At 47.2% G+C, this 23,738-nt stretch overlaps 1 protein-coding gene across 1 annotated transcript in view; it reads left to right on the top strand.

The window, feature by feature from the left end:
- Positions 1-231: 231 nt before the first annotated feature.
- The window catches only part of GHITM (growth hormone inducible transmembrane protein), an 83,041-nt gene continuing 59,534 nt past the window's right edge, over positions 232-23,738 (top strand). The window contains exons 1-2 of the mRNA XM_029609449.1: positions 232-469; positions 16,296-16,434. Of these exons, the coding sequence (XP_029465309.1) occupies positions 16,327-16,434 (108 nt within the window). The 5' untranslated portion in view covers positions 232-469; positions 16,296-16,326. The remainder of the gene's footprint in view (positions 470-16,295; positions 16,435-23,738) is intronic.

Raw genomic sequence — 23,738 nt, 5'->3', positions numbered from 1 at the left:
TAAGACGGGAATCTTGCTGCCATCATCAGTTTTTGTTCACCGTTTGTTTGTGCCTGCTGTACCACGCCTACTACCGCTATCAACCACTTGGACCACCCCAGATAGCCCTTCCCACCCACGCTCCCAGAGCACCCGACGCACGCCGCGGATTCAACGCCCCCCCGCCTCCGCGTCATCATATAACTCCCAATAATGGCAGCGCGCGTCGCTCGTTTTGTTATTAGACAACGGATAATCGCCTCCCATGGCCTGCTGGGAGTTATAGTTTACAGCCCTTGTTTGGCTCTTTCAGGAAAGGAGAAATTGTACTACGATTCCCATTACTCCTTTGTGATGCAGCTGCCGCCGGGAAGTTTCGGGAAGACTGGCGTGAGTTACATCAGAAGGGTGACATTTGACGTGAAAGAACATTGAAACGCTGTGAGGTGCAGGTACTGAGCGTTGTTGGCGGTCTGCCGTGAAGACACAGGTAAAATAGCTTTGTGCCTTGGGCGCCGTCCGGCTCGGGAGCCGTCGCGCTGGTTCTATGCAGTTGAACTCGCCGCCCGGCGTCGATGGCTTTATAATAGTGCGTGCCGAATGGGGCTTGCTATATTAAGAGATGCCTGCCTTGTTGCGTTTTGAACTTGTCGCTTGGTGATCCCTCTGTTAGCCTTAGCGGCCGTCACTTGCAGGTTGGGGCTGGGACTTCTATAATTTAGAGCTCCTTAAGCCCCCTCCGTTCCTTTCTCTCTCCCCACCACTAGCTTTATTTTAATATCAGCCTCCCTCTGATTTTGCTATCTCATAAGGTGTACACATTCCGAATCTTATAAAGTTTCTTCAGTTGGCCTCTTAACATAAATAGCCAAGAATTCATGTGGCCAAAAAAACTATAAACTAAACAGAACTAGTAGCACTGCAAATATAAATAACATTAGAAGGGACAATCATACATGAAACAAAGGACCCTTCAGAAAATACCACTATTTATAATCATAGTCTCATCTTTTTGACATGAGGAACAGGAAAGCTGATTAAGAACCTAGGAAATTTGAAGCCCCAGAGACTGCCAGAGGACCGCATTAGGGGCACTACAAAGTCCTATAAGGGACAATCAAAGGAATCCAAAGAAACACCTACAGTACCTGAATGTAATCAGCTTTGAAGTGCTGAAAAAAGTGCGAAAAGCAGAGTATTAAAAAATAATAATTAAATAAAATATCCGTCACTCAGACCTCTGAACCCCCAAGGGAGGTAGACCCAAGCTAGGTAGCCAGAAGGGGCTTCTAGATAGGCTCTCAAAGCTCATGGGGAGTTAAGGGGTGAAGTGAAGGTACAAGGGTCCACTTCTTGCCCCCCCCCCCCCCCCCCCCCCCCCCCCCCCCCCCCCGTGGGTGGCCGATTGACAGATTTCTATAAGAAGTGGACCCTTATTACCAGGACAGATGGATTCTAGAAATCATTTTGTAAGCCTGTGACCTCAAACTGGCAACCCCCATACTAGAGGCATGCATAATATCACCATGTAGGTGATAAATAAAGTAGCCATTTAAACAACTGTTGAAGCAATAGTCCTATTCCCTGAATCAGAAGTTGGAGAAAGATGTTATTCCATTTACTTTATAGTCCCTAAGAAGGAGGAGATGTTTTACCCAGTAAAGAGGGTCAACAGATACCTTAAGAGTACCTCCTTTCAGGATGGAGATGCTGAAATCTGTAGTGGGGGCTGGCCAAAAGGAGAATTCATTACCTCACTAGATTTAGTGGAAGCTTAACTGCATATCTCTATTATGGAGGCACACCAAAAGTTTCTAAGGTTTGTAGTCCTAGGAAGGCCATGCCTTTTGGACTGGTCACAGCACCTCATACCTTCACCAAGGTGATGATAGTGATGGTGGTGCTAAGAAAAGAAGGAATTCTGGTCTGCCTGCATTTGGACAAGTGGCTAATCAGAGCCAAGGAAAAACAGGAAAGCAAACAATTCACCCTAAGACTAAAACAACTCTTGGAATCGTTAGGTTGGATTGTGAACAAAGCCAAGAGCCAGATGCAGCCTTCCTAGTTCCTGGGAGCTTGTTTCATCATGGGGACAGCGAAGGTTTTTAGGGAGGAAAAGCTCCAGTCCCAAGGGAGGGAATTAATGACAATCCGGAGACCCAGATCAAGAGACTACCTGCGGGTACTAAAATCGGTGGCAGCCGCAATAGATCTAGTGCTTTATTCAAGGGCCTGTATGCACGTGCTGCAAAGAGTGGTCCCTACTGACGCAGGGCTACTAGAAGGCCAGAGTCAGCCCCCATTGATAACTGATCAATGTCAGTCTATCCAAAGAGGTAAGCCTGGATTACTTTAAGGGCTGATGTCAGCCTGCTAGGCTAGGATGACACACTGTAAAGGGCAGACTGCACAGGGCAAGTAAGAGCCAATTGGTCCATAAATCCCTTGAAATTAAGAACAATCAGGCACCCAACAACTTTCTGCCCAGGCTAAGGAGGATAGCTGTGAGAGTACTATCGGACAGCACTACAGTGGTAGAATGTCAACAGGCAAGGGGCACCTGAAACTCATATCTAGCGATGGAGGTGAGAATCCTGATGAGCTGGAAAGAAGGGCACCTTGATGGCGAAGCACATAGGTATAGATGGACTATCTCAGCTGGCACAAGTTAGACCCAGGGGAATGGGAAACACTGGAAGAGGCGTTTATGATGATAGTAACTGTGTGGGGACAGCCCCACCAGACCTGTTGGTGCCCCAAGGAAACACCAAAGCCAAGAATTCTACATCTGAGCCTGGGGAAGTGGCTCATGGGGGACAGATTAGTTGGTCCAGTTGTGGCAGCAGGTGAACTGCTTCTATGTGTTTCTACCATGGCTGATGATTGCAAGGATGCTCCGGAAGATGACAGATCACGATGGTTGGGTCATCTTAGTAGTTCTGGACTGGCCCAGGTGTCTATGGTATGCAAACTTGGTAAAGTTGAGTATGGTAAGACCGCTCAGGCTTGCAGGAACCACGGTGTACTGCCCTCTGCATTTAGTGCTGGCTTAAATGCTTGACAGCTAAACTCTTCCCCAGCTGTAGATAAACTTAATTCTTGGTAACAAAAAACATATTTGAATGAAGAGCTATTCAATACTCGCAGAGAATAAGGTCCCTTACTTGGCAGCACAAATTGAAGAGACTGATAAAGGTATAATAATTTTTCTCTGAAAGCAGACAGTAGCTGTGGGTTAATAGTAAATAAGAGGTGAAAAGATAATGTTTTTCAGAGTCCGAAGAGGATGGGAACAAACTGTTAGCCCACCAAGAGCCTTCTTTCAACTGAAAGTCTCTGCAAGAAATATTGTCCCAGGTTAGTCCTTGGGAGAAAGGTCAATAGAAAGAGGAGAGAGAGATCAAATAGGAACAAATCCAGTAGGGAGTTCAGAAACATTCAAACAGCAACTAGCAATAACCAGTGAGGGCAGGGGCCTTAAAAACACTGCAGAGAATCTAAGCCATGCAATATCACAAAATGATAACCAAATGGCAGCATAATAAACACTGCGGAGGCAGACCACAAAGGCCTTCTCCATCAATGACCAATGGTGATGGAAGAACCAAGTCTTATCTTACGGCCTGGTTATTGAAAGGAGCAAGTTGAGAAGTCAATGCTATTCAGAAGCAGTCTTCTCAAACTTCGTGGGCGAAGAAGCACTCCACCTCCTTTGCATATAGCAGAGATTGGAAGATATTTGAAGCCTGGTTTTAAAAATGGAGCATTTCCTCATTTAAGGTTCAGATAGGAACAATTTTATATTTCTTACAGGAGGACCTAGAGAAGGGTCTGGCATTAAACTCACTGAAAGTGCATGTAGAAGCACTGATGTGTTATAGGGGCCAGATGAAGGGAAGGTGAGTAAGTTTCCATCCAGATGTAACGAGCTTCCTTAAGGCAGTGAACAGTATGCCCTCCTGTCCGGCACATTGTACCGGCGTGGGATCTAAATCTGGTGCTGAGGGCCTTAATGAAGGCACCCTTCGAGCCCCTGAAGAAAGCATTGATTTAACTACAGTATTTCACTCTGAAGATGGTATTCTTGGTAGGAATCTGCTTGGCCATAAGGATCTCTGCACTCCAGGTGCTGTTGTGTTGAGATATATACCTGACATTTTATGAAGATGGAGCTCACAATTTGCCCAGTTTCTTCCTTTGTGCCTAAGGTGGTGTCAGAATTTGGGTGAAGGGAATGCTTTGGTGAATGCTTCGATGAGAGGTGAGCAATCTTTTTGAAGTATTCCTGGGGGAACAATACATGATACCGATGTTTAATTTTGGTGATTTAAATATGGCCACTTCATAAGGAGTGTAACCTCTAACTTGTAAGGCGTAAGATTAAGCTCTTTTTTTTATTAATGGTTAGTAATCCCCCACCTAGTGAAGTGAAAGATATCATAGTTGTAATATTCAATTTGATTTAAGAAAACATTATTTATCATTATTGTTCAGCCAGGTTTTGGTGATGCAGAAAATGGTCTGGTTTAATTTCTCAAGTAAATCGTTTATTAGAGGGATTTTTTTCGAAATAGACTGAGCATTTAGAAGAAGCAGTGAGGACATTAGGTAGGGGTTAGCTGCCGAGGATTTGTTGTTTCTCGTGGGGTAGATGAGGTTAGTGTTTGCTTTTTGATTTTATGGAATCGCTTAAGGTTTCTATGTGAGTCTTGTTCTATCCTAGTAGTTGTGAGCTGTTCCTGCACCATTTTCCTTCTATTGTCAGGACAGAGGAGCAGAAGAGAAAAGTATCTGCAGGCTTTACCTGAGGCGAGCACAAAGGGGCATGCTCCTTTGTCACGCTCCTTCGTGCACGTGCCAAGGGTGCACACCTCTCGGCGCAAGTGCCTCCGGTGTTCGCGCCGCAGTCTTGAGTGGCACTGGGCTGTAGTGGATGGTAACAGTCCCGCAGGCGCTGATGTATTGAAGAGGGTGGGGGGGGGAGTGTGCCTCTGGTGTCTGGTCAGCCTCCTCTCTCCACCTACTGCCTGCTCCTGCCGGTCTTGTTGCTGCCCTCTGCTTCTGCTGGTCACGTTAGGCAGGCTGCGCTCTCTTCGGCGTTTGTCGCGCAGTGTTGAGTGGTGCCAGGCTGCGGTGGGCAGTCTCAGGGGCAGGCAGGGGGCGAGAACAGTCCTGCAGGCGCCGGTGTGTTGATTAGTCCTTCCAGGAGGGGGAGGGGGAGCGCGCGCCTCTGGCATCTGGCCGGCCTCCTCTCTCCACCTCCTACCTGCTCCTGCTGGTCTGGTTGCTGCCCTCTGCTCCCTTCTGGTCACATCGGGCAGATGAGTGCCTTGGTTTGGTAGCTGGTTTTCAGCCGGCGTGGACTTAGCTGTTAATGCAGCTGCTGAGCACGGTGGTGATGGCACATGCCCTCTCCCCCAACAGCAGGAGACTGACTCTGTCCTTAGCCAGGTAAAGTTGAGCTCTGGTAAGTTTTAAAAATAAATGTAATTTCCCTGTATGTACCAGGATCAGTCCAGACTGCTGGGTTATGCCTCCCTTCCAGCAGATGGAGTCAGATAAAAGCTGAAAAGCACCCCCTAGATATACCGGTGTGCCACCTGCGATCCTTCAGTATTTCTCTGACTCCAGCAGATGAAGGAAAGCATAACCTGCGGTCCTGTTCCTTGTCAAATTCCGTGATAATCCTGTAAATTGGGAAAGGTTTGGCATTTGCGATATCCCTTAGACCATTGGCTAGATCAATCTTGATTATATATCTATATAACTAATAATAAATACTGTCAGGAAAGGCAAGTGTACTGATAGCGTCCTGAAGGGCAAGCAAGGCAGGGCAGTGCCCTAATGCCTTTTTATCCGGAGATTGTGTCCCTACCCGGTGAGCTGGGGGGAGTATTTACTGGTGAGCCGGTCACTCTTCCACCCCCCCCCCCCCTTCTATACAAGTCCAGGGACGATAAAATTCCTCGGTGGGTGCTAACTTGTGCTAAGGTATCAGGGAGGTGATTCCCCTGCTTGGTGGCTGATTAAAAAAAAAAAAATTCAAAAAAGGGCACATTTAAAAGGGTATTCAGTCCTTTTCTTCAGCCCTAGCCTGCTGTAGTCTTCCAGGCCTCCGGAGGGGGTGGATTACTTCACCCAGCTGCCTTTCATTTTTTCGCGCTCTTTTAATGCCGCGTGGGTCGTGTTGCGGGACTTGTGGGGAACTGTCTTTGCGGCTCCTCCGCGAAGGGCTCTGCTCCCGTTGTATCCGCGGGCGGGGGGGGGGGGGGGCCTTCGCAGAGGCCAATTTCTCGGCAGGGTTTTATTCCCTGCCACGGCCGCACGGCTCGAGGAGCGATCAGGCAGCTCGCAGGCAGAGGCCTGTCCCGTCCCCACGCGGCCAGGGTGCGGTGGCCATCTTGCCTGCTCCGGGTTCTGAAGCTGCACAAGGCTCATGGGGAAGAGATTTCCCTTCTTTCTCCCCGCTGTCTTTGAGCCCTCAACGGCCCCGCGATTTGGCAGCCAGATGCAGACCCTCCCCCGTTTTTGCCTCGGGTGGGGGGGGGGGGGGGAGAACCTTATGTAGGCAGCGACCATTTTCATCCCAATTTTTCTTTCTACTACATGACGTATATATGCAAGCTGAGACTGACTGGGACGCACAGTATCCTGCCCCAGCTAAACAATTTAGACTGGCTGCAGACCCAGGGAAAGCTTGGCCTTGGCTCCCCCACTCGGTTCCGGACGGGGGGGGGGGGGTTCCCATGCCTTTGGCTCCAGCGCCTCAGGATCCCCTCATGCTGCGGGAATGGCGGCTTTTTTGCCTTCCCCACGGGGGGAAGAAGAGGAGGCTGGGTGCAGGGGGAGGGGTGGTCCAGTCCTTTCCCGTGGAGACCCCTGACAAGTTTCATACCTCTGGTCAGAGAAGTAACATTCCTCTGTCACTTTAAGCTGTCTGGGGGGGAAGAAACCTTTTATTAATCAGTACCCTGTACAAGGACCATCAGCTTACGGGGGAAGGAGCGGAGAGCAGTTTTCTCTCTCTCCCGCTCGCAGCAGCAGGGCATAGAAGGACTTTGCTGTTCCCACGGCAACTCCTCTTCCCCCCCCCCCCCCCCAATGCCTTGATTGCCATTTTGTATCCACATGTGGAGAGCAGGCCTGCTGCACAAATCGAGCCTGTTTCCTTGCCGGATGGGGGAAGGGATTCTGTAGTTCATCAATCCCCCTCCGGCTTTGCGCCCCGTGGGCTCTCCAGATTTGATCCTGGACCCTTAGAACGATATCCCCTCTCCTCCAATTCCATCAAAAGCCCCTTCTTACTTTACTACTGATTTTGTACTTTTATTACACCTAATTTAAACTGGTGCGATCTGCTGACCTAGAGCCTGCCTCTCCTTCTGATGCGGCCCTTCCTCTAGGGGGGCTTTAAAGAGACAGCAGGTTTTTTCTTCTAGGTTTAAAGAGACAGGTTTTTTTTCTTCTAAGTTTGTGTTTTTAATGCCCAAAGCTTTTTTTGAAGCGGAGGCTGAATGGCAGGAGGAAGGACCTACACCAGCAAAGGGCCCCAGGCCATCAGGGGTGTTGGATCCCTTTAGGGGACAGTCAGGATGGACAGCTGTTAATTCCTCGGGGTCATTAGCTCCTAATCCGCCGGACCCTGGGTCGCAGGACCTTCTCCATGGAGATGGGGACGTTGATGGGTCCGCCCCAGACGAGTTGGACCATATCATTAAATCGCTTGGGGTGGATAAGGTACATAAATTGTCCGGAAGATTGTCCTCGGATCGCCAGAACCTCCAACACTACGCGGCCCCGGTTCAGAGGGCAAAGGCGTGGTCATCAGACTAGACCGGTGCCTCACAGGACTCCCTCTTCGTGGTCACAGTCCTGGTCTCATTCCTTTCGAGACCGGCGACCAGCTCCGGTACTCCTCTACGCAAGGAGCTCCGGCTAAATCTACCCTATGAAACGTTGCTGGCCCACTCTTCGGGTGATGGTGGTAGTCGCAGCATGCTTTCGGCATGATGGGATATTAGTTCATTCCTGCCTGGATGACTGGCTCATTCGAGCAAAATCAAAATAGCCTTGCAAGGTTGCGGCGCAGTCGGTGTTGCACAGTCTACTTTCGCTAGGCTGCGTTGTCAATTATGCCAAGAGCCAGACGGCTCTGTCCCGGATGTTGGAATTTCCAGGAGCACATGGAATTTCTCAGAGCACGTTTCAGCACCTCTGAGGGCAAGGTTTCCCTGTCTCTGGCAAGGATGGAGAAGTTAATGGCTCAAGTTTGACGTCTGTTGGTCCGTCCTTTGCCCAAGGTGTGGAACTATTTACAAGTTCTTGGCTCTATGGCGTCTACCCTGGAGTTGGTTCCTTGGGCTTTTGCTCATATGATACTTTTGCAGAGGGCGTTGCTTTCCCATTGGGATCCCAATTCAGACGAGTTCTATCTGCCTTTGCCATTACTGAATCCGACCAGAGCCAGCCTAGATGGGTGATTGGTCCCGGATCACTTGCCTTAAGGTGTGGACCTGGAAAGTCCCCAGTGGTTAATTGTGACAATGGATGCCAGCCTGACCGGTTGGGGGGGCGGTCTGTCAGTCCCACTCGGCACATGGTCAACGGACACCTCAGCAGGCCAAGTGGTCCATAAATTGGTTGGAAACCAGGGCGGTTTGGCTAGCACTGCACCAATTTCTCCCGCTTGTCCGGCACCGAGTGGTGCAGATTCTATCCGACAACGCGGCCACCGTGGCTTACATAAACCGTCAAGGGGGTACAAAGAGTCGGCCGGTAGCCTCCGAGGCGGACGAGTTGATGGCCTGGGCGGAATGCAATCTGACCCGCATAGCGGCATATCCAGAGTAGACAACTTCCAGGTGGACTTCTTCAGCCGACAGCGGCTAGATCCCTGCGAATGGGAACTGTCCGAGGAGGCGATGCAGCTAATGATGCACAGATGGGGCGCCCCTCAGCTGGACTTGATGGCGACTCGGCTGAACGCCAGAGCGGCTTGTTTCTTCAGTCACAGAAGGGAGCACGGATCAGAAGGGGTGGATGCCCTGGTTCTTCCATGGCCTCCCGACATTCTCCTCTACGTGTTTCCTCCTTGGCCATTGGTGGGAAAGGTTTTAAGGTGAATAGAATCCCACCGGGGACTGGTTATTCTCATGGCTTCGGAGTGGCTGAGAAAGCCGCTGGTCGCAGATCTGATCAACCTAGTGGTAGAGGGCTCTTTGCATCTGGGTCACCTACCGAATTTACTGCGACAGTGTCCAGTATATTTCGATCAGGTGGATCACATTTATCTAGCGGCTTTGCTTATGAGAGGAGGCAATTGAGAAAGAAAGGCTATCCAGAGGCAGTGATTACCACCCTTCTGCGCGCACGGGTGTGGAACGTGTTTGATTCCTGGTGCAGTGGGTTGAAGGTGTCCCCATGGCATGCCACGATAGTACACATTCTTGCCTTCTTACAGGACGGCTTGAAGAAAGGTTTGGCATATAGTTCACTCCGGGTCCAGGTAGCGGCATTAGGCAGCTTATGTGGTAAGCTTGAGGGTACCTCAATCGCGGGACATCCGGATGTTGTTCGTTTTTTGAGAGGAGCTAAACATTTACACCTGCCGGTGTGGGCGGTTTGAATTTGGTGCTCTATTGTCTTTGCGGTTCTCCTTTTGAGCCTATCAAGCGGGCCACGTTGAAGGATTTAACTCTTAAAACGGTGTTTCTCGTGGCTATCTGTTCGGCCAGACGCGTTTCGGAACTTCAGGCGTTGTCATGTAGAGATCCGTTCGTGGTCTTGGCGTTCCAGAGATCCTTTCGTGGTCTCAGCGTTCCATGTCAACCAGTCTGTGTTACCAGCCTTTCCAGAGGTGGATAAGAGTTCTTTTCAGGGCCAGGATATGAGGAAGTTGGATGTACGACTGATTCTCCTGCGGTATTTGGAGATGACTAATGCCTTTCAACTGATCATCCTTTTGTCTTATGGAGCGGCCCAAAGAAAGGGTGTAAGGCTTCTAAGACTACCTTTGCCCGATAGCTAAAGGACGCTATTGCTTCAACGTACATATGTCACGGGCGACAAGTGCCAGATGGTCTTAAGCCTCATTCTATCAGATCGCAAGCGGCGTCGTGGGCAGAGAGCCAATGTGTATCACCTCAAGAAATCTGCAGGGCAGCTACTTGGAAGTCTTTGCACACGTTTGCTAAGCATTACCGTTTGGAAGTCCGAGCTCTGGATGTGGATTCCTTTGGCAGCAGTGTGCTTGGAGCGGGACTCTCGAGGTCTCCACCCCATTTAGGGCAGCTTAGGTACATCCCAGCAGTCTGGACTGATCCTGGTACATACAGGGAAAGGAAAATGTGGTTCTTACCTGCTAATTTTCATTCTTGTAGTACCAAGGATCAGTCCAGACGCCCACCCAGAGATATATTGTCCAGGAGAGTCCGCTCAGCTTGTTTTGTAGTTTTCGATTACAGGTTTTGGCGTCTTCCGAGTCTCGCACGAGCACTTATACATAGTTTTCGCAGGTTATTGTTTTAGAAAAAAAAAATATAAATACATGGGGAAGGCTTTTTTTCCTTGATCTAGTCATTGGTTGTTAAATTTACTTCATTCTGCTTTGATATTGATTATACTGAAGGATCGCAGCTGGCACTCCGGTATATCTAGGGTGTGCTTTTCAGCTTTTCTCTGACTCCATCTGCTGAAAGGGAGGCATAACTCAGCAGTCTGGACTGATCCTTGGTACCTCGATCAGCAGGTAAGAACCAATTTTCCTATATAGAGACTTAGCAGGAGGCTGTAGGGCTTCCTCCTGTCCCCCGGTCTCTATGCTTGGTGTGCCATTCCAACATTCGTCCTGCTCTGTTGGAGGTTGAGCAGCTTCCTTAAGCTAGCTCCTGTTCTGAGGCATTTTTGCTGCATGTCGCATGGTAGGATGCAATGGCATTCTGAACGCTTTCTCAGGCTGCCCTCTACAAGACTGTCTGTTTCGGCATGTGCACCTAGCTGTGTGTTCAGGTTGTGTGCCCAGTTTTTAGCCGCACAGTCGGTCCTTATAGTCTGTGCATCCAAGATATGCGACGCTGTAGTCGCCACACGCTTACCTGTGTGCACAAGTTGTACTGTGTGCTTAAGTTTTTTGGAGTGCTTACCTTTGGGACGCCTAATTTTTGGGCGCCAAAGTTGGAAGTATATGTATAAAAAAAAAACCCAGCTAGACTCACACCTCCGGCTGCCACTCCATACACTGTCGGCCGTAATGGCGCTTTCCTAAGTAGCCTAAGCGCCTTTCTCTTTGCGATGCTTGTCATATTAGAGTATCTCAGCCAGGTGTGCCCACTAACTTGTGCCAGTACTGTTTGGAGGCTCAGGGAGAATTATCTTCCACTGATTGTACTAAACTTGGTTCTTCCCAGCCAGGTGTAGGTCTGGGGACAAACGACTCAGATAGGGCACCTGAATTTGGATCTCCCCTAACTGGTTCCCCAGCAGAGGAAGATAGCTCAGTGAGTACACCTCAGGTGCTTCCTGGTTTGGATACTTCTACTTTTTCATTGGTAAAATTTTTCCAGGGGTTGCAATCTTTTCTTCAGGCACAGTCTTCAACCCTGTCCAATGCTCCCAGAGCAGAGGCACAGGTAGGAAGCTTGCCTGGGCCTTCTGTTAAGTGCCAGAGTACTCCTAGAGTGACAGCAAGACTTCCTGATAGAAATCTGTATGGCTTTCTTGAGGATGGTGAAATTCCTCCAGGATTAGAACCATATAGAACTATGCTATGGTTCTTTCATAAAGATGAATTGCCAGCCCCGATCTCCCAGACCTTTGACATGCTCGGGGTTCCTAGGGCAGATTCCGGGTCTGAGCTGCAGAGAAATCCCATTTTGGTTTCTTGTGTAAAGCCGCCTTATTTTTTCCCCGGGATGGAAGCCATTCAAGAATTGATTGATCTTGAGTGGGGCACCCCAGAGGCTGATTTCAAAAGGGGTCAGGTTTTGGAAGGCTTGTATTCTTGGGATCCAGTGGTAAGAGAACACTTACGTTTTCTAAAGGTAGATGCATTTGTGTGTGCAGTCTCCAAGTGGACCACTAATCCCGTGGAAGGAGGAGTGGCCTTGAAGGATGCTTATGATAAAAAGATTCTGTCCTTAATCAAGTATTTGAAGCAGTGGCAATGACATTGCAGATCACTTCTTGTTGTTCTTGGGGGCTTGCTCTTGTCTGCTTCTCTCCCAGGAGGTTGATGACTCTGGGGTAAGCTCCAGGACCATTATAGAACCAGCTGCTGCCACCTTGGTGAATTTGGTCTGCACTTCAGCCAAAGGCGTGGCTTGTATAGTAGCAGCCAGGCATCAGTTATGGTTGAGAAATTGGTCAACCGATGCGACCTCCAAAGCTAACCTCACCAAACTGCCCTTTAACGGCTTGCTTATATTTGGGAGCGAGTTGGAGGTACTGGCCAGTAAGTGGGACGAATCTTCGGTTCCTCATTTGCTGGAGGATAAGAAGCAGATGCAGCGCTCCTTTCACAAGAGAAGTCATTCTTGAGGATCCAAGTATTTTCGACCCTATAGAGGAGAGACGTTCAGAGGACCCGACCTTTCGGTAGTTCTCAGTCCTTTCGTCTCAGACAACCCAGAAGGGGTGCAGGCTCTGGTAGTGGCACTTCCCTGAGCTTCCCAATGAAGGTTTGCCAACCCCGCCCTAAGAACAGGAGATAAGGGAATGCCTCTCTCTCATTCATCAGAGGTGGGTCAAAATAACATCAGATCAGTGGGTCCTGGAAATGATACGAGAAGGATATGCAATGGAATTTCGCAGTGTTCCTTGAAGTGTTCATGGAGTCTCCCTGCCACTCCTGCAGAAGCGGGCAGTGAAGAGTACATTGGCAAGGCTCCTCAGTCTGAGGGCTGTAGTTCCAGTGCCCACGTCTCAAGAAAATATGGGATGATATTCCATTTATTTTGTCATGTCAAAGAAGGAGGGCTCTTTTCCATCCCATCCTGAACCTCAAAGGTGTCAGTCGTCATCTGTGGGTGAAACATGTTTGCATGGAAACCTTGCACTCTGTTACAATGGCTGTGCAGTCGGGAATTTCTGATCTCCCTGGATCTGTCTGAAGTGTATCACATCCAACTAGAACATTAATGCTTTCTGAGGTTTGCAGTTCTGGGGAGCCACTTTCAGTTTCGGGCACTGTCCTTTGGTCTAGCCATCTCTCCCAGAACCTTTTCCAAGGTAATGGTAGTTGTAGCAGAGTTGAGAGAGGATGGAATCCTATTTCACCTGTAATTGGACAACTGGCTGATTCGAGCTAAGTTGCCGGAAGAGAGCTGCCTGGTGACTCTCACAAGGTGATTTCCTTATTGCAGGAGCTTGGCTGGATGGTGAACCTAGCCAAGAGCAGTCTTCAGCCTGCTCAGTTGCTGGAATACCTCTGGGTTTGGTTGGACACAAAGCAGGGCAAGGTGTTCTTGCTAGAAGCTCAAATTTAGAAGTTGCTAGCTCAACTCAGTCTGTTGGGTGCAGTGTTCAGCTGTGTATGGTATGACCTGCAGGTACTTGGTTTCATGGCGGCAACCCTGGAAGTGATACTGTGAGTGAGGGTGCATATGCATCCTCTTCAGCACTCCCTGCTGTCTCTGTGAAACCCGCAGTCTCAGGACTATTTGATTTGGCTCCACCTACGGATGGAGATCTCCTCCCAACTTCAGTGATGGCTGCAAGCGATCTTCTACAGAAGGGAGTTTTCCTAACCCCACTGGACTGGCTAGTACTGACAACGGATACGAGTCGTCTTGTTTGGGGAGCTCACTGTCAGGAGCTGACAGCGCAAAGAAGCTGGAGTGCAGAAGAGTCTCTCTGGAACATCAATTGGTTGGAAGCCAGGGTGCTCCGACTGGCATGTTTACAGTTCGGCAACAGGTTGATTGGTCCAAATAATGTCATATAATGCAATGACTGTGGCTTACATCAATTGATAGGGAGGTACCTAGAGCTAACAAGTGTCGCAGGAACTAGATCAGCTTATGGAATGGGCAAAGGTGCATCTCCAGATAATCTTAGCCTCACACATTGCAGGCAAAAACAACGTAAAAGCAGACTTTCTCAGCAGGGAGAGTCTGAACCCAGGAGAGTGGGTGCCGTCAGACGAGGCGTTTCATCTGATTCAAGATTGCTGGGTCTCCCATTCCTAGATCTGTTGGTGACTTTGCACAATGCGAAAGTTCATGTTTCTTCAGCCATAGGAGGAAGTCATTGGGGATCGATACCCTAGTGCAGGAGTGGCCGGAACACAAGTTGCTGTATGCCTTTCCTCCATGGCCCATGTTGGGCAGACTGCTTCGAAGGATTGAACGCCATAGATGGATGGTGCTCTTGTTCACTCCAGATTGGCCCAGGAGACTGTAGTATGCAGATCTGTGGAGACTCCTGGCGGATTCATCTCTTAAACTTCCAGCACACAGGAACCTGTTGCGACAGGGACCTGTTTGTCAAGAAGATCCGACTAGATTTTGTCTTACGGTATGGCGCTTGAAAGGGCTCGCTTGTTGAAATGTGGATATGTTGGGAGATATCCTATGTTTTACCACTGAAAGCACCAAATATGAATCATAATAGCCAAAGAAGTATGCAGACCAGTGTGCTGACAGGCCAAAAAACTGTCACAGCTAAGAAAAGAAACCTTGCCCAGATGAGAACGTTACACTGAAGAACGTTTGTCAAGATCTGCCTGTTTGTAAGTGCCTGTGTAAATAAAACCAAGGCAGAGGGACATTGCAGTCAATTAAGCTCGTAAGCAGGAGTCATGGACCAGTCAAGGGAGGACCCCCACCCTTGGAAGAAGGGGGAGCAGTCTGAGATGGAGAAAACACTGACACTGGCATAACAGCTTGGCATATGGCCTTGGTCCAAGACGTAGCAGGCCCCCCACCAAAAAAAAAGAAAAGGGGAGGGGAAAAAGACCTGCAATGTGGTAGACCCTCCACCCACCATGTGATTATGCATGAGCTTATGCATATTTATCAGCTGGAAAGTATAAGACGTGGGGGGGACGGACAAATAAGGAGAAGGGAGCGACCCCTGAAAGAAATAGTGGACCCGAAGTAGACCAGCACCCTCTGCTATCGAGGAGGGAGAAGACTAGGTATGGCCAGGAGACCGTGGAGAGGAGACTGGAGAGAGGAGTTACCCTGCTTAGGGTTGGAGAGTGACACGGAGTCTGAGACAACGAGGGGCCAAGAGCAAGCCCCAGACAGCCTAGCAAGTACCAGATCCAGAAGCAAGCCTTCTTCCTAGACTGCCTGCCAGCTCTGCCAATACCAAACCCAGGAAGCAAGCCTTCTTTCCTGCCCACATTCTTCAGACCTCTAGCCAGTGTCTGCTTCAGAGGTGAACAGAGAGATCACCTGAAGTTGGGACCAGGGGCAAGTAAGTTAGTTATAAGTATTAATATATTAAGAAGGCTAAGGTTGATGTCATGTTTGAAAACCATCCATGGGACAAAACTTTCTTACGGTAAATTGGTACTTAGTGGCCAAGATGTTAGAGACAGGAATTGTTATCTTCTAAATGCTAAATCCTGCCAAATCTGATAAATAAGTCTGTTTCTGAGGAGAGCTTGTCTCTTTCCTGAACTTAGGATCGTGATGTGAAGTGGGAGGGGAACTTGAAGTGTCTTGTAGCAGACAGGTCCCTGCACCCCTAAACTTCCTTACAGATACTCTGTAGCAATGATTTCCACCTTGCTAAGAGCTAGAAAGTTCTCCACTTCCTTGGCCTACGTGCAGGTTTGGAGAGTGTTTGAGGCCTGGGGTGAGGATCGAGGTACTCTTTCTTTCAGAAAATATTTGAATTGTTTCCCTACTGTTCCACTATTCTGCTAGAATCTACTCTGATAGCCATAATCTCAAGTTACTTCCACAGGATTACATCTACATTTTGTGACTGTGATTTCAGAATGTGACGTCACGTCTTGAGCAGCCAATTGCACGCATAGGGGCCGCTTTCCCACGTGCGATGCGTCTGTCTGACAGCTGGAGGCAGGAGCCGCGGTCGTCGCCGATGTCCGGAGGGTGGGGGCTGTGATTTCAGAAGTGACACATACATTGTTTAAATCAAATAAATACTAGTTTGTGAGGTACTTTGATTCTTGTAATTGTTCCTAGAAATGTAGGGCTTAAAAATGTACAGAAAAAATGTCGCAGTAGTCTATTTGTGATGTATATTTTTTACCACATGTAAGGGTGCATAGAAGGTATGGATATCTTTATAAACTTTTTTGCATAATGCTTTTTTTTTTTTCAATCATGTTTATTATGCCACTTCAGGAGAGTTTATCGTTGAATCTACGGCTTCATCATGTTGGTGGCAAGATTAACATGTCTGCGCCCAGTCCTCACACAGGCCTCTCCAGCTTTGAGAAATTCATGCCTGAAGACCAATCGGTGGCTTTTACAACCCAACCAGGTAGGTTAGTCTTGAGTATCAGTAGTTTATTCTCTGTTATTCCATACTGTTTTGTTGTGTTGCATAATCTAATATTTTTTAATTCAAGTTGCATCCTTTAATTCCCCAGAGTCATGGGATCTATCATGTTCACAGCTGTCATAAATTGCCTCTTAAGAAATTAGAATCTGATTATTTTATCCAATATGTGTGATATTTGACACTGCAGTCCATGAGGATTAATTGATTCTGAAAAGGGTTGTGACTCCTTTTATGAATATGGTTTCTGATATAGGGAACTTCAGATAGCATCTTCAAAAAACAAAACAAAAAACTTAAAAGTAAAATCTCAATTTAGTTTAAAATTCCATTTATCAGTTTAAATTTTCCACCTAAATGCATCTGTTAACTCACCTTGATTACTACAGTGGAAGTTTAGTGAGCTAACAAAATGCCACATTTAATTTGATTTGGAATGATAGCTTCCTGTGGTACCTTCCAGTCCTATCTATTCCAGCCTTCAGTCAGGGTTCACTGTACCTAAACTAGGGTTTTGAAAATGCTTACTTGCCTGAAGCAAGTGGATTTTCTCAGCCAGCAAGTCTGCCCTGGTAGCATGAGCTGGCGCTGACTTTGGGCCGATCAGGGATCCTGGGACATGCTAGCAGTGATGGGCCTGGAAGCGGATAAGGTGTCTTCAGCCCTAATTGGAGTTTGAAAGGTAGCAGCAGGATTAGAATGGAGATGGGGGGAAGAGAAGGATAAGCATTTGGGGTGAGATGAGGGAGAGGAGATAGAGGGGTGTGGATGTATGCTTTCCAGGAGCAAAAGACAGAGGTGTAGGAGTACATGGTAAGTACATTTCATGCTTGGCGAGTGTTCCAGAGGAATTTTTCAATCCCTGCTGAAACCTTTACAGGTGTTTATTATAAATTTAAGAGTAAATTCGACAGAGGTTCCTCTACCTCTTTGGATAATTTGTTCTAGTGTTTAACCTTTGATTGTAAATATTCAATGTATGTTTATTTTATTTATTTAAAAACTTTTCTATACTGTTGCTAAGTTAAATACCATCGCAACGGTTTACACGTAGGCACATATTAATGTAGGTAAAAGTGTACTATAGTACATTCGAACAGGTGCCGTCAAAGGTTCGGTTACGATATATCATTAGACATAGTCATTTAGTGAAGTAGTTCATGACCAATTGTACCAAGGTACTTACACCGGTAGTTTAATTACACATAGTATGTATTTGGTACTAAATTAAGAGAATCGAGAAACAAGTTTAAATTGCTTGATGAAGTGACAGAAGTCCCGAAAGTATTACGTTAACAAAATGTTTAAAGATTGTTAGGCGTCTTGCACTCTGACTCTCTCCCGAGCCGCATGTGGAGTGTATATACATGTAGCTCTTTATTACCCCTTCTCTCCCAATCCTAGCTGAAGAGGAGACCATTATCTTATATTAGCAGCTGCACTTCTGATGCTACTAGCCAGTAAAACATTTGCTGCCTGTAGTCTTAGGCTGCAGTTCAGAGTTCCCCCAAAACTTAATGGGGCATCCTTGTGCAGCTCCTGTTAACTAAGCCAGCGGTTCTCAACTGGTATCCGAAGCAGAAAGCCTGTGAGGGAGTCAGTTGGACCGTTAGATGATCGAGGGGTTAAAGGGGCACTTAGAGAAGATAAGGCCATCGCGGAAAGATTAAATTATTTCTTTGCTTCGGTGTTTACTGAAGAGGATGTTGGGGAGGTACCCGTAATGGAGAAGGTTTTCATGGGTAAAGATTCAGATGGACTGAATCAAATCACGGTGAACCTAGAAGATGTGGTAGGCCTGATTGACAAACTGAAGAGTAGTAAATCACCTGGACCGGATGGTATACACCCCAGAGTGCTGAAGGAACTAAAAAATGAAATTTCAGACCTATTAGTAAAAATTTGTAACTTATCACTAAAATCATCCATTGTACCTGAAGACTGGAGGATAGCAAATGTAACCCCAATATTTAAAAAGGGCTCCAGGGGCGATCCGGGAAACTACAGACCGGTTAGCCTCACTTCAGTGCCAGGAAAAATAGTGGAAAGTGTTCTAAACATCAAAATCATAGAACATATAGAAAGACATGGTTTAATGGAACAAAGTCAGCATGGCTTTACCCAAGGCAAGTCTTGCCTCACAAATCTGCTTCACTTTTTTGAAGGAGTTAATAAACATGTGGATAAAGGTGAACCGGTAGATATAGTATACTTGGATTTTCAGAAGGCGTTTGACAAAGTTCCTCATGAAAGGCTTCTAGGAAAAGTAAAAAGTCATGGGATAGGTGGCGATGTCCTTTCGTGGATTGCAAACTGGCTAAAAGACAGGAAACAGAGAGTAGGATTAAATGGACAATTTTCTCAGTGGAAGGGAGTAGACAGTGGAGTGCCTCAGGGATCTGTATTGGGACCTTACTTTTCAATATATTTATAAATGATCTGGAAAGAAATACGACGAGTGAGATAATCAAATTTGCAGATGACACAAAATTGTTCAGAGTAGTTAAAGCACAAGCAGATTGTGATAAATTGCAGGAAGACCTTGTGAGGCTGGAAAATTGGGCATCCAAATGGCAGATGAAATTTAATGTGGATAAGTGCAAGGTAATGCATATAGGGAAAAATAACCCATGCTATAATTACACAGTGTTAGGTTCCATATTAGGTGCTACAACCCAAGAAAGAGATCTAGGTGTCATAGTGGATAACACATTGAAATCGTCGGTTCAGTGTGCTGCGGCAGTCAAAAAAGCAAACAGAATGTTGGGAATTATTAGAAAGGGAATGGTGAATAAAACGGAAAATGTCATAATGCCTCTGTATCGCTCCATGGTGAGACCACACCTTGAATACTGTGTACAGTTCTGGTCGCCGCATCTCAAAAAAGATATAATTGTGATGGAGAAGGTACAGAGAAGGGCTACCAAAATAAGGGGAATGGAACAGCTTCCCTACGAGGAAAGACTAAAGAGGTTAGGACTTTTCAGCTTGGAGAAGAGACGACTGAGGGGGGATATGATAGAGGTGTTTAAAATCATGAGAGGTCTAGAACGGGTAGATGTGAATCGGTTATTTACTCTTTCGGATAATAGACAGACTAGGGGGCACTCCATGAAGTTAGCATGGGGCACATTTAAAACTAATCGGAGGAAGTTCTTTTTTACTCAACGCACAATTAAACTCTGGAATTTGTTACCAGGGGATGTGGTCAGTGCAGTTAGTATAACTGAGTTTAAAAAAGGATTGGATAAGTTCTTGGAGGAGAAGTCCATTACCTGCTATTAAGTTCACTTAGAGAATAGCCACTGCCATTAGCAATGGTAACATGGAATAGACTTAGTTTTTGGGTACTTGCCAGGTTCTTATGTCCTGGATTGGCCACTGTTGGAAACAGGATGCTGGGCTTGATGGACCCTTGGTCTGACCCAGTATGGCATTTTATGTTCTTATGTTCTTCTTAACACGCAGGTGTCCACACTTCCCGTTCCGCTGCTGACTCAGCTGCTCCCCCTCCCGAGCAAAATAAGTCTTCCACTCAGGCTTAAAAAAATGCTGATAGCCCGGGCAGAACGCGGCAGGACAGCTGGAGTCACCGGCACTGGCATTCTCTCTTCTTCCCGCCCCCCCCCCCCCCCCCCCGCAGCCTGGAAGAGGAAGTGGTGAGAAGCAGGTGCGTGCGCGGGAAGAAGAGACCTTGCTAATGCACTCAGCATTGGCCCGAAGGAAAGAAGAGAGGTGCGGCCTTAATGTGCAGCTTGGCTTGGAGTAAAATGAGGAAGAACATCAACCCCCATGGCCGATGGGACTCCTTTCTCCGAGGGCTGAAAACGAAGGAGGTTGCTGCTGCCTTTAGGTTGGGAGGAGGCTGCTGCTGCCGCTAGTTCGGGGGCGGGGGGGGGGGGAGTGAGTGAATGAGCAAGCATATGTGTTTGAGAACCTGTGTGTGTGTGAGAGTGAGAGAGCATGTATGTGAATGATTGAGGCCTGTATGTATGTGATTGAGATCCTTTGTGTGTGAGAGAGATCATAGGTATGTATGATTAAGAGCCTGTGTGTATAAGTAAGAGAGAGCATGTGTGTGTGTGTGATTGAGAGCTGGTTTAGGTGAGGGAGTATGTGATTGAGAGCCTGTGTGTATATGAGAGAGGGAGCATGTTTGTAAGCATGTGAATGAGAGTCTGTGTGAGAGAAAGACAGCATGCCTGTGTGTGTAAGCGTGAAAAGATAGTCAGCATATGTGTAATTAAGAGCCTATATAAGAGAGAGAAAAGGCATGTGTATGTGAGCGGTTGAGAGCCAGTGAGAGAGAGAGGAGAAAGTTGCAAGCAAACCATCCCTCCTGCTAATTCAAAACAATCTCAGGGCATCTGAATATCAAACGTTGCCAGGTCTGCAGAGCAAACATTTTTTTGTATCATTAGTTTTCATTACTGGGTCTTTGTGTCTGCTATTTTGAAATATTTTATTGGTATCTAGAAATTTTTGATATGAGTTTTTAATTATTGGATATTCCATTCATCGGCTATTTTAAAATCTGTTCTTTTTGTTTAGTATGGCTTTTTACTGCTATTGCTTTTATATTTCTTGATTTATTTTATAAGGACTGGTGATGTTTCTTTTCTTCCTTTATTACACTGCATACAGAGACTCTGGCTTGTTGCAGTTTCCAATTCAGTTTTGTCTGCATGCTTCTAGTTATTCGTTTTGGTCTCTTTATTCCTTGTTAGGTGAGGGTCAGCACATGTGATTCAGGTGGGGTTTTCTGCTGGCGTGTAGTTTCTGTGTGGGGCTCTTTAACAGCCTGACTTGATCATAGAAACATAGAAACATAGAAACATAGAAATGACGGCAGAAGAAGACCAAATGGCCCATCCAGTCTGCCCAGCAAGCTTCCCTCATTTCTTCTCCCATACTTATCTGTTTCTCTTAGCTCTTGGTTCTAATTCCCTTCCACCCCCGCCATTAATGTAGAGAGCGGTGGAGGAGCTGCATCCAAGTGAAATATCTAGCTTGATTAGTTAGAGGTAGTAGGAGTAGTAACCGCCGCAATAAGCAAGCTACACCCATGCTTATTTGTTTTTACCCAGATTATGTTATACAGCCCTTATTGGTTGTTTATCTTCTCCCCTGCTGTTGAAGCAGAGAGCTATGCTGGATATGCATCGAAAGTGAAGTATCAGGCACATTTGGTTTGGGTTAGTAACCGCCGTGACAAGCCAGCTACTCCCCGCTTTGTGAGTGTGAATCCTTTTTTCTTCTCCCCTGCCGTTGAAGTTATGCTGGATATGCGTGAAGTATCAGTTTTTCTTTTCCCCTGCCGTTGAAGCAGAGAGCTATGCTGGAAATTCGTGATGTATCAGTCTTTCTCCGATGCCGTTGAAGTAGAGAGCCATGCTGGATATGCGTCGAGAGTGAAGTATCAGGTACATTTGGTTTGGGGTAGTAACCGCCGTAACAAGCCAGCTACTCCCCGCTTTGTGAGTGCGAACCCTTTTTTCTTCTCCCCTGCCGTTTAAGCAGAGAGCTCTGCTGGATGTGTGAAGTAACAGTTTTTCTTTTCCCCTGCTGTTGAAGCAGAGAACTATGCTGGATATGCATTGAAAGTGAAGTATAAGAATGGAGTGATCAAGCTAGTTGAAAGGCATCAGGAATAGAGGAAGGTGGAGGTAGTAATCTGGATATTTGGTTTGGGGTAGTAACCGCCGTAACAAGCCAGCTACTCCCGTCATTGTGAGTGCAAATCCTTTTTTCCACATTTCCTCATGCTGTTGAATCTTAGAGTGATGTTGGAGTCACAGTAACCATGTGTATGTTTATTGACTAAGGGTATTGTCTCCAGGCAGTAGCCATCATTCTGGCGAGTCACCCACTCTTCATTGGCGGCCTCTTGACTTTATGGATCCACAGTGTTTATCCCACGCCCCTTTGAAGTCCTTCACAGTTCTGGTCTTCACCACTTCCTCCGGAAGGGCATTCCAGGCATCCACCACCCTCTCCGTGAAGAAATACTTCCTGACATTGGTTCTGAATCTTCCTCCCTGGAGCTTCAAATCGTGACCCCTGGTTCTGCTGATTTTTTCTTATGGTAAAGGTTTGTCGTTGCCTTTGGATCATTAAAACCTTTCAAGTATCTGAAAGTCTGTATCATATCACCTCTGCTCCTCCTTTCCTCCAGGGTGTACATATTTAGATTCTTCAATCTCTCCTCGTACGTCATGCGATGAAGATCCTCCACCTTCCTGGTCGCCCTTCTCTGTACCGCTTCCATCTTGTCTTTGTCTTTTTGTAGATACGGTCTCCAGAACTGAACACAGTACTCCAGGTGAGGCCTCACCAAGGACCTGTACAAGGGAATAATCACTTCCCTTTTCTTACTCGATATTCCTCTCTCTATGCAGCCCAACATTCTTCTGGCTTTTGCTATCGCCTTGTCGCATTGTTTCGCAGACTTCATATCATTAGACACTATCACCCCAAGGTCCCTCTCCTGCTCCGTGCACGTCAGCCTTTCCCCCCCCATCGAATACAGTTCATTCGGATTTCCGCTCCCCATATGCATGACTTTGCACTTCTTGGCATTGAATCTCAGCTGCCATATCTTCGACCACTCTTCCAGTTTCCTTAGATCCCGTCTCATTCTCTCCACTCCTTCCGGCGTGTCCACTCTGTTGCAGATCTTAGTGTCATCCGCAAAAAGACAAACCTTACCTTCTATCCCGTCCGCAATGTCGCTCACAAAGATATTGAACAGGACCGGTCCAACACCGATCCTTGCGGTACACCGCTTAAAACCGCTCTCTCTTCAGAGAAGGTTCCGTTTACCATCACACATTGTCTTCTGTCCGTCAACCAATTTGCAATCCAGGTCACCACCTTGTCACTCACTCCCAAGCTTCTCGTTTTATTCACCAGTCTCCTGTGCGGAACCGTATCAAAAGCTTTGCTGAAATCCAAGTATATGACATCGAGCGCTCTTCCTTGGTCCAATTCCTTGGTTACCCAGTCAAAAAAGTCAATCAGATTTGTCTGACAGGATCTTCCCCTGGTGAATCCATGTTGCCTCTGGTCCATCAATTCTCCGGACTGTAGATAGTTCACTATTCTCTCTTTCAGCAGAGACTCCATTACTTTTCCCACCACCGAAGTGAGGCTAACCGGCCTGTAGTTGCCAGCCTCCTCCCTGTTCCCACTCTTGTGAAGCGGGACCACCACCGCTCTTCTCCAGTCTCTCGGCACCACTCCCGTTTCTAGGGATCTATTGAACAGGTCACACAGCGGACCCGCCA

This window comes from Rhinatrema bivittatum, chromosome 7 (genome assembly GCF_901001135.1).
Source record: "Rhinatrema bivittatum chromosome 7, aRhiBiv1.1, whole genome shotgun sequence".
In the NCBI taxonomy this organism is placed as follows: Eukaryota; Metazoa; Chordata; class Amphibia; order Gymnophiona; family Rhinatrematidae; genus Rhinatrema; species Rhinatrema bivittatum.
The sequence above is the reverse complement of the archived record's forward strand: the minus strand, read 5'-3'. Positions and strand labels throughout refer to the sequence as shown.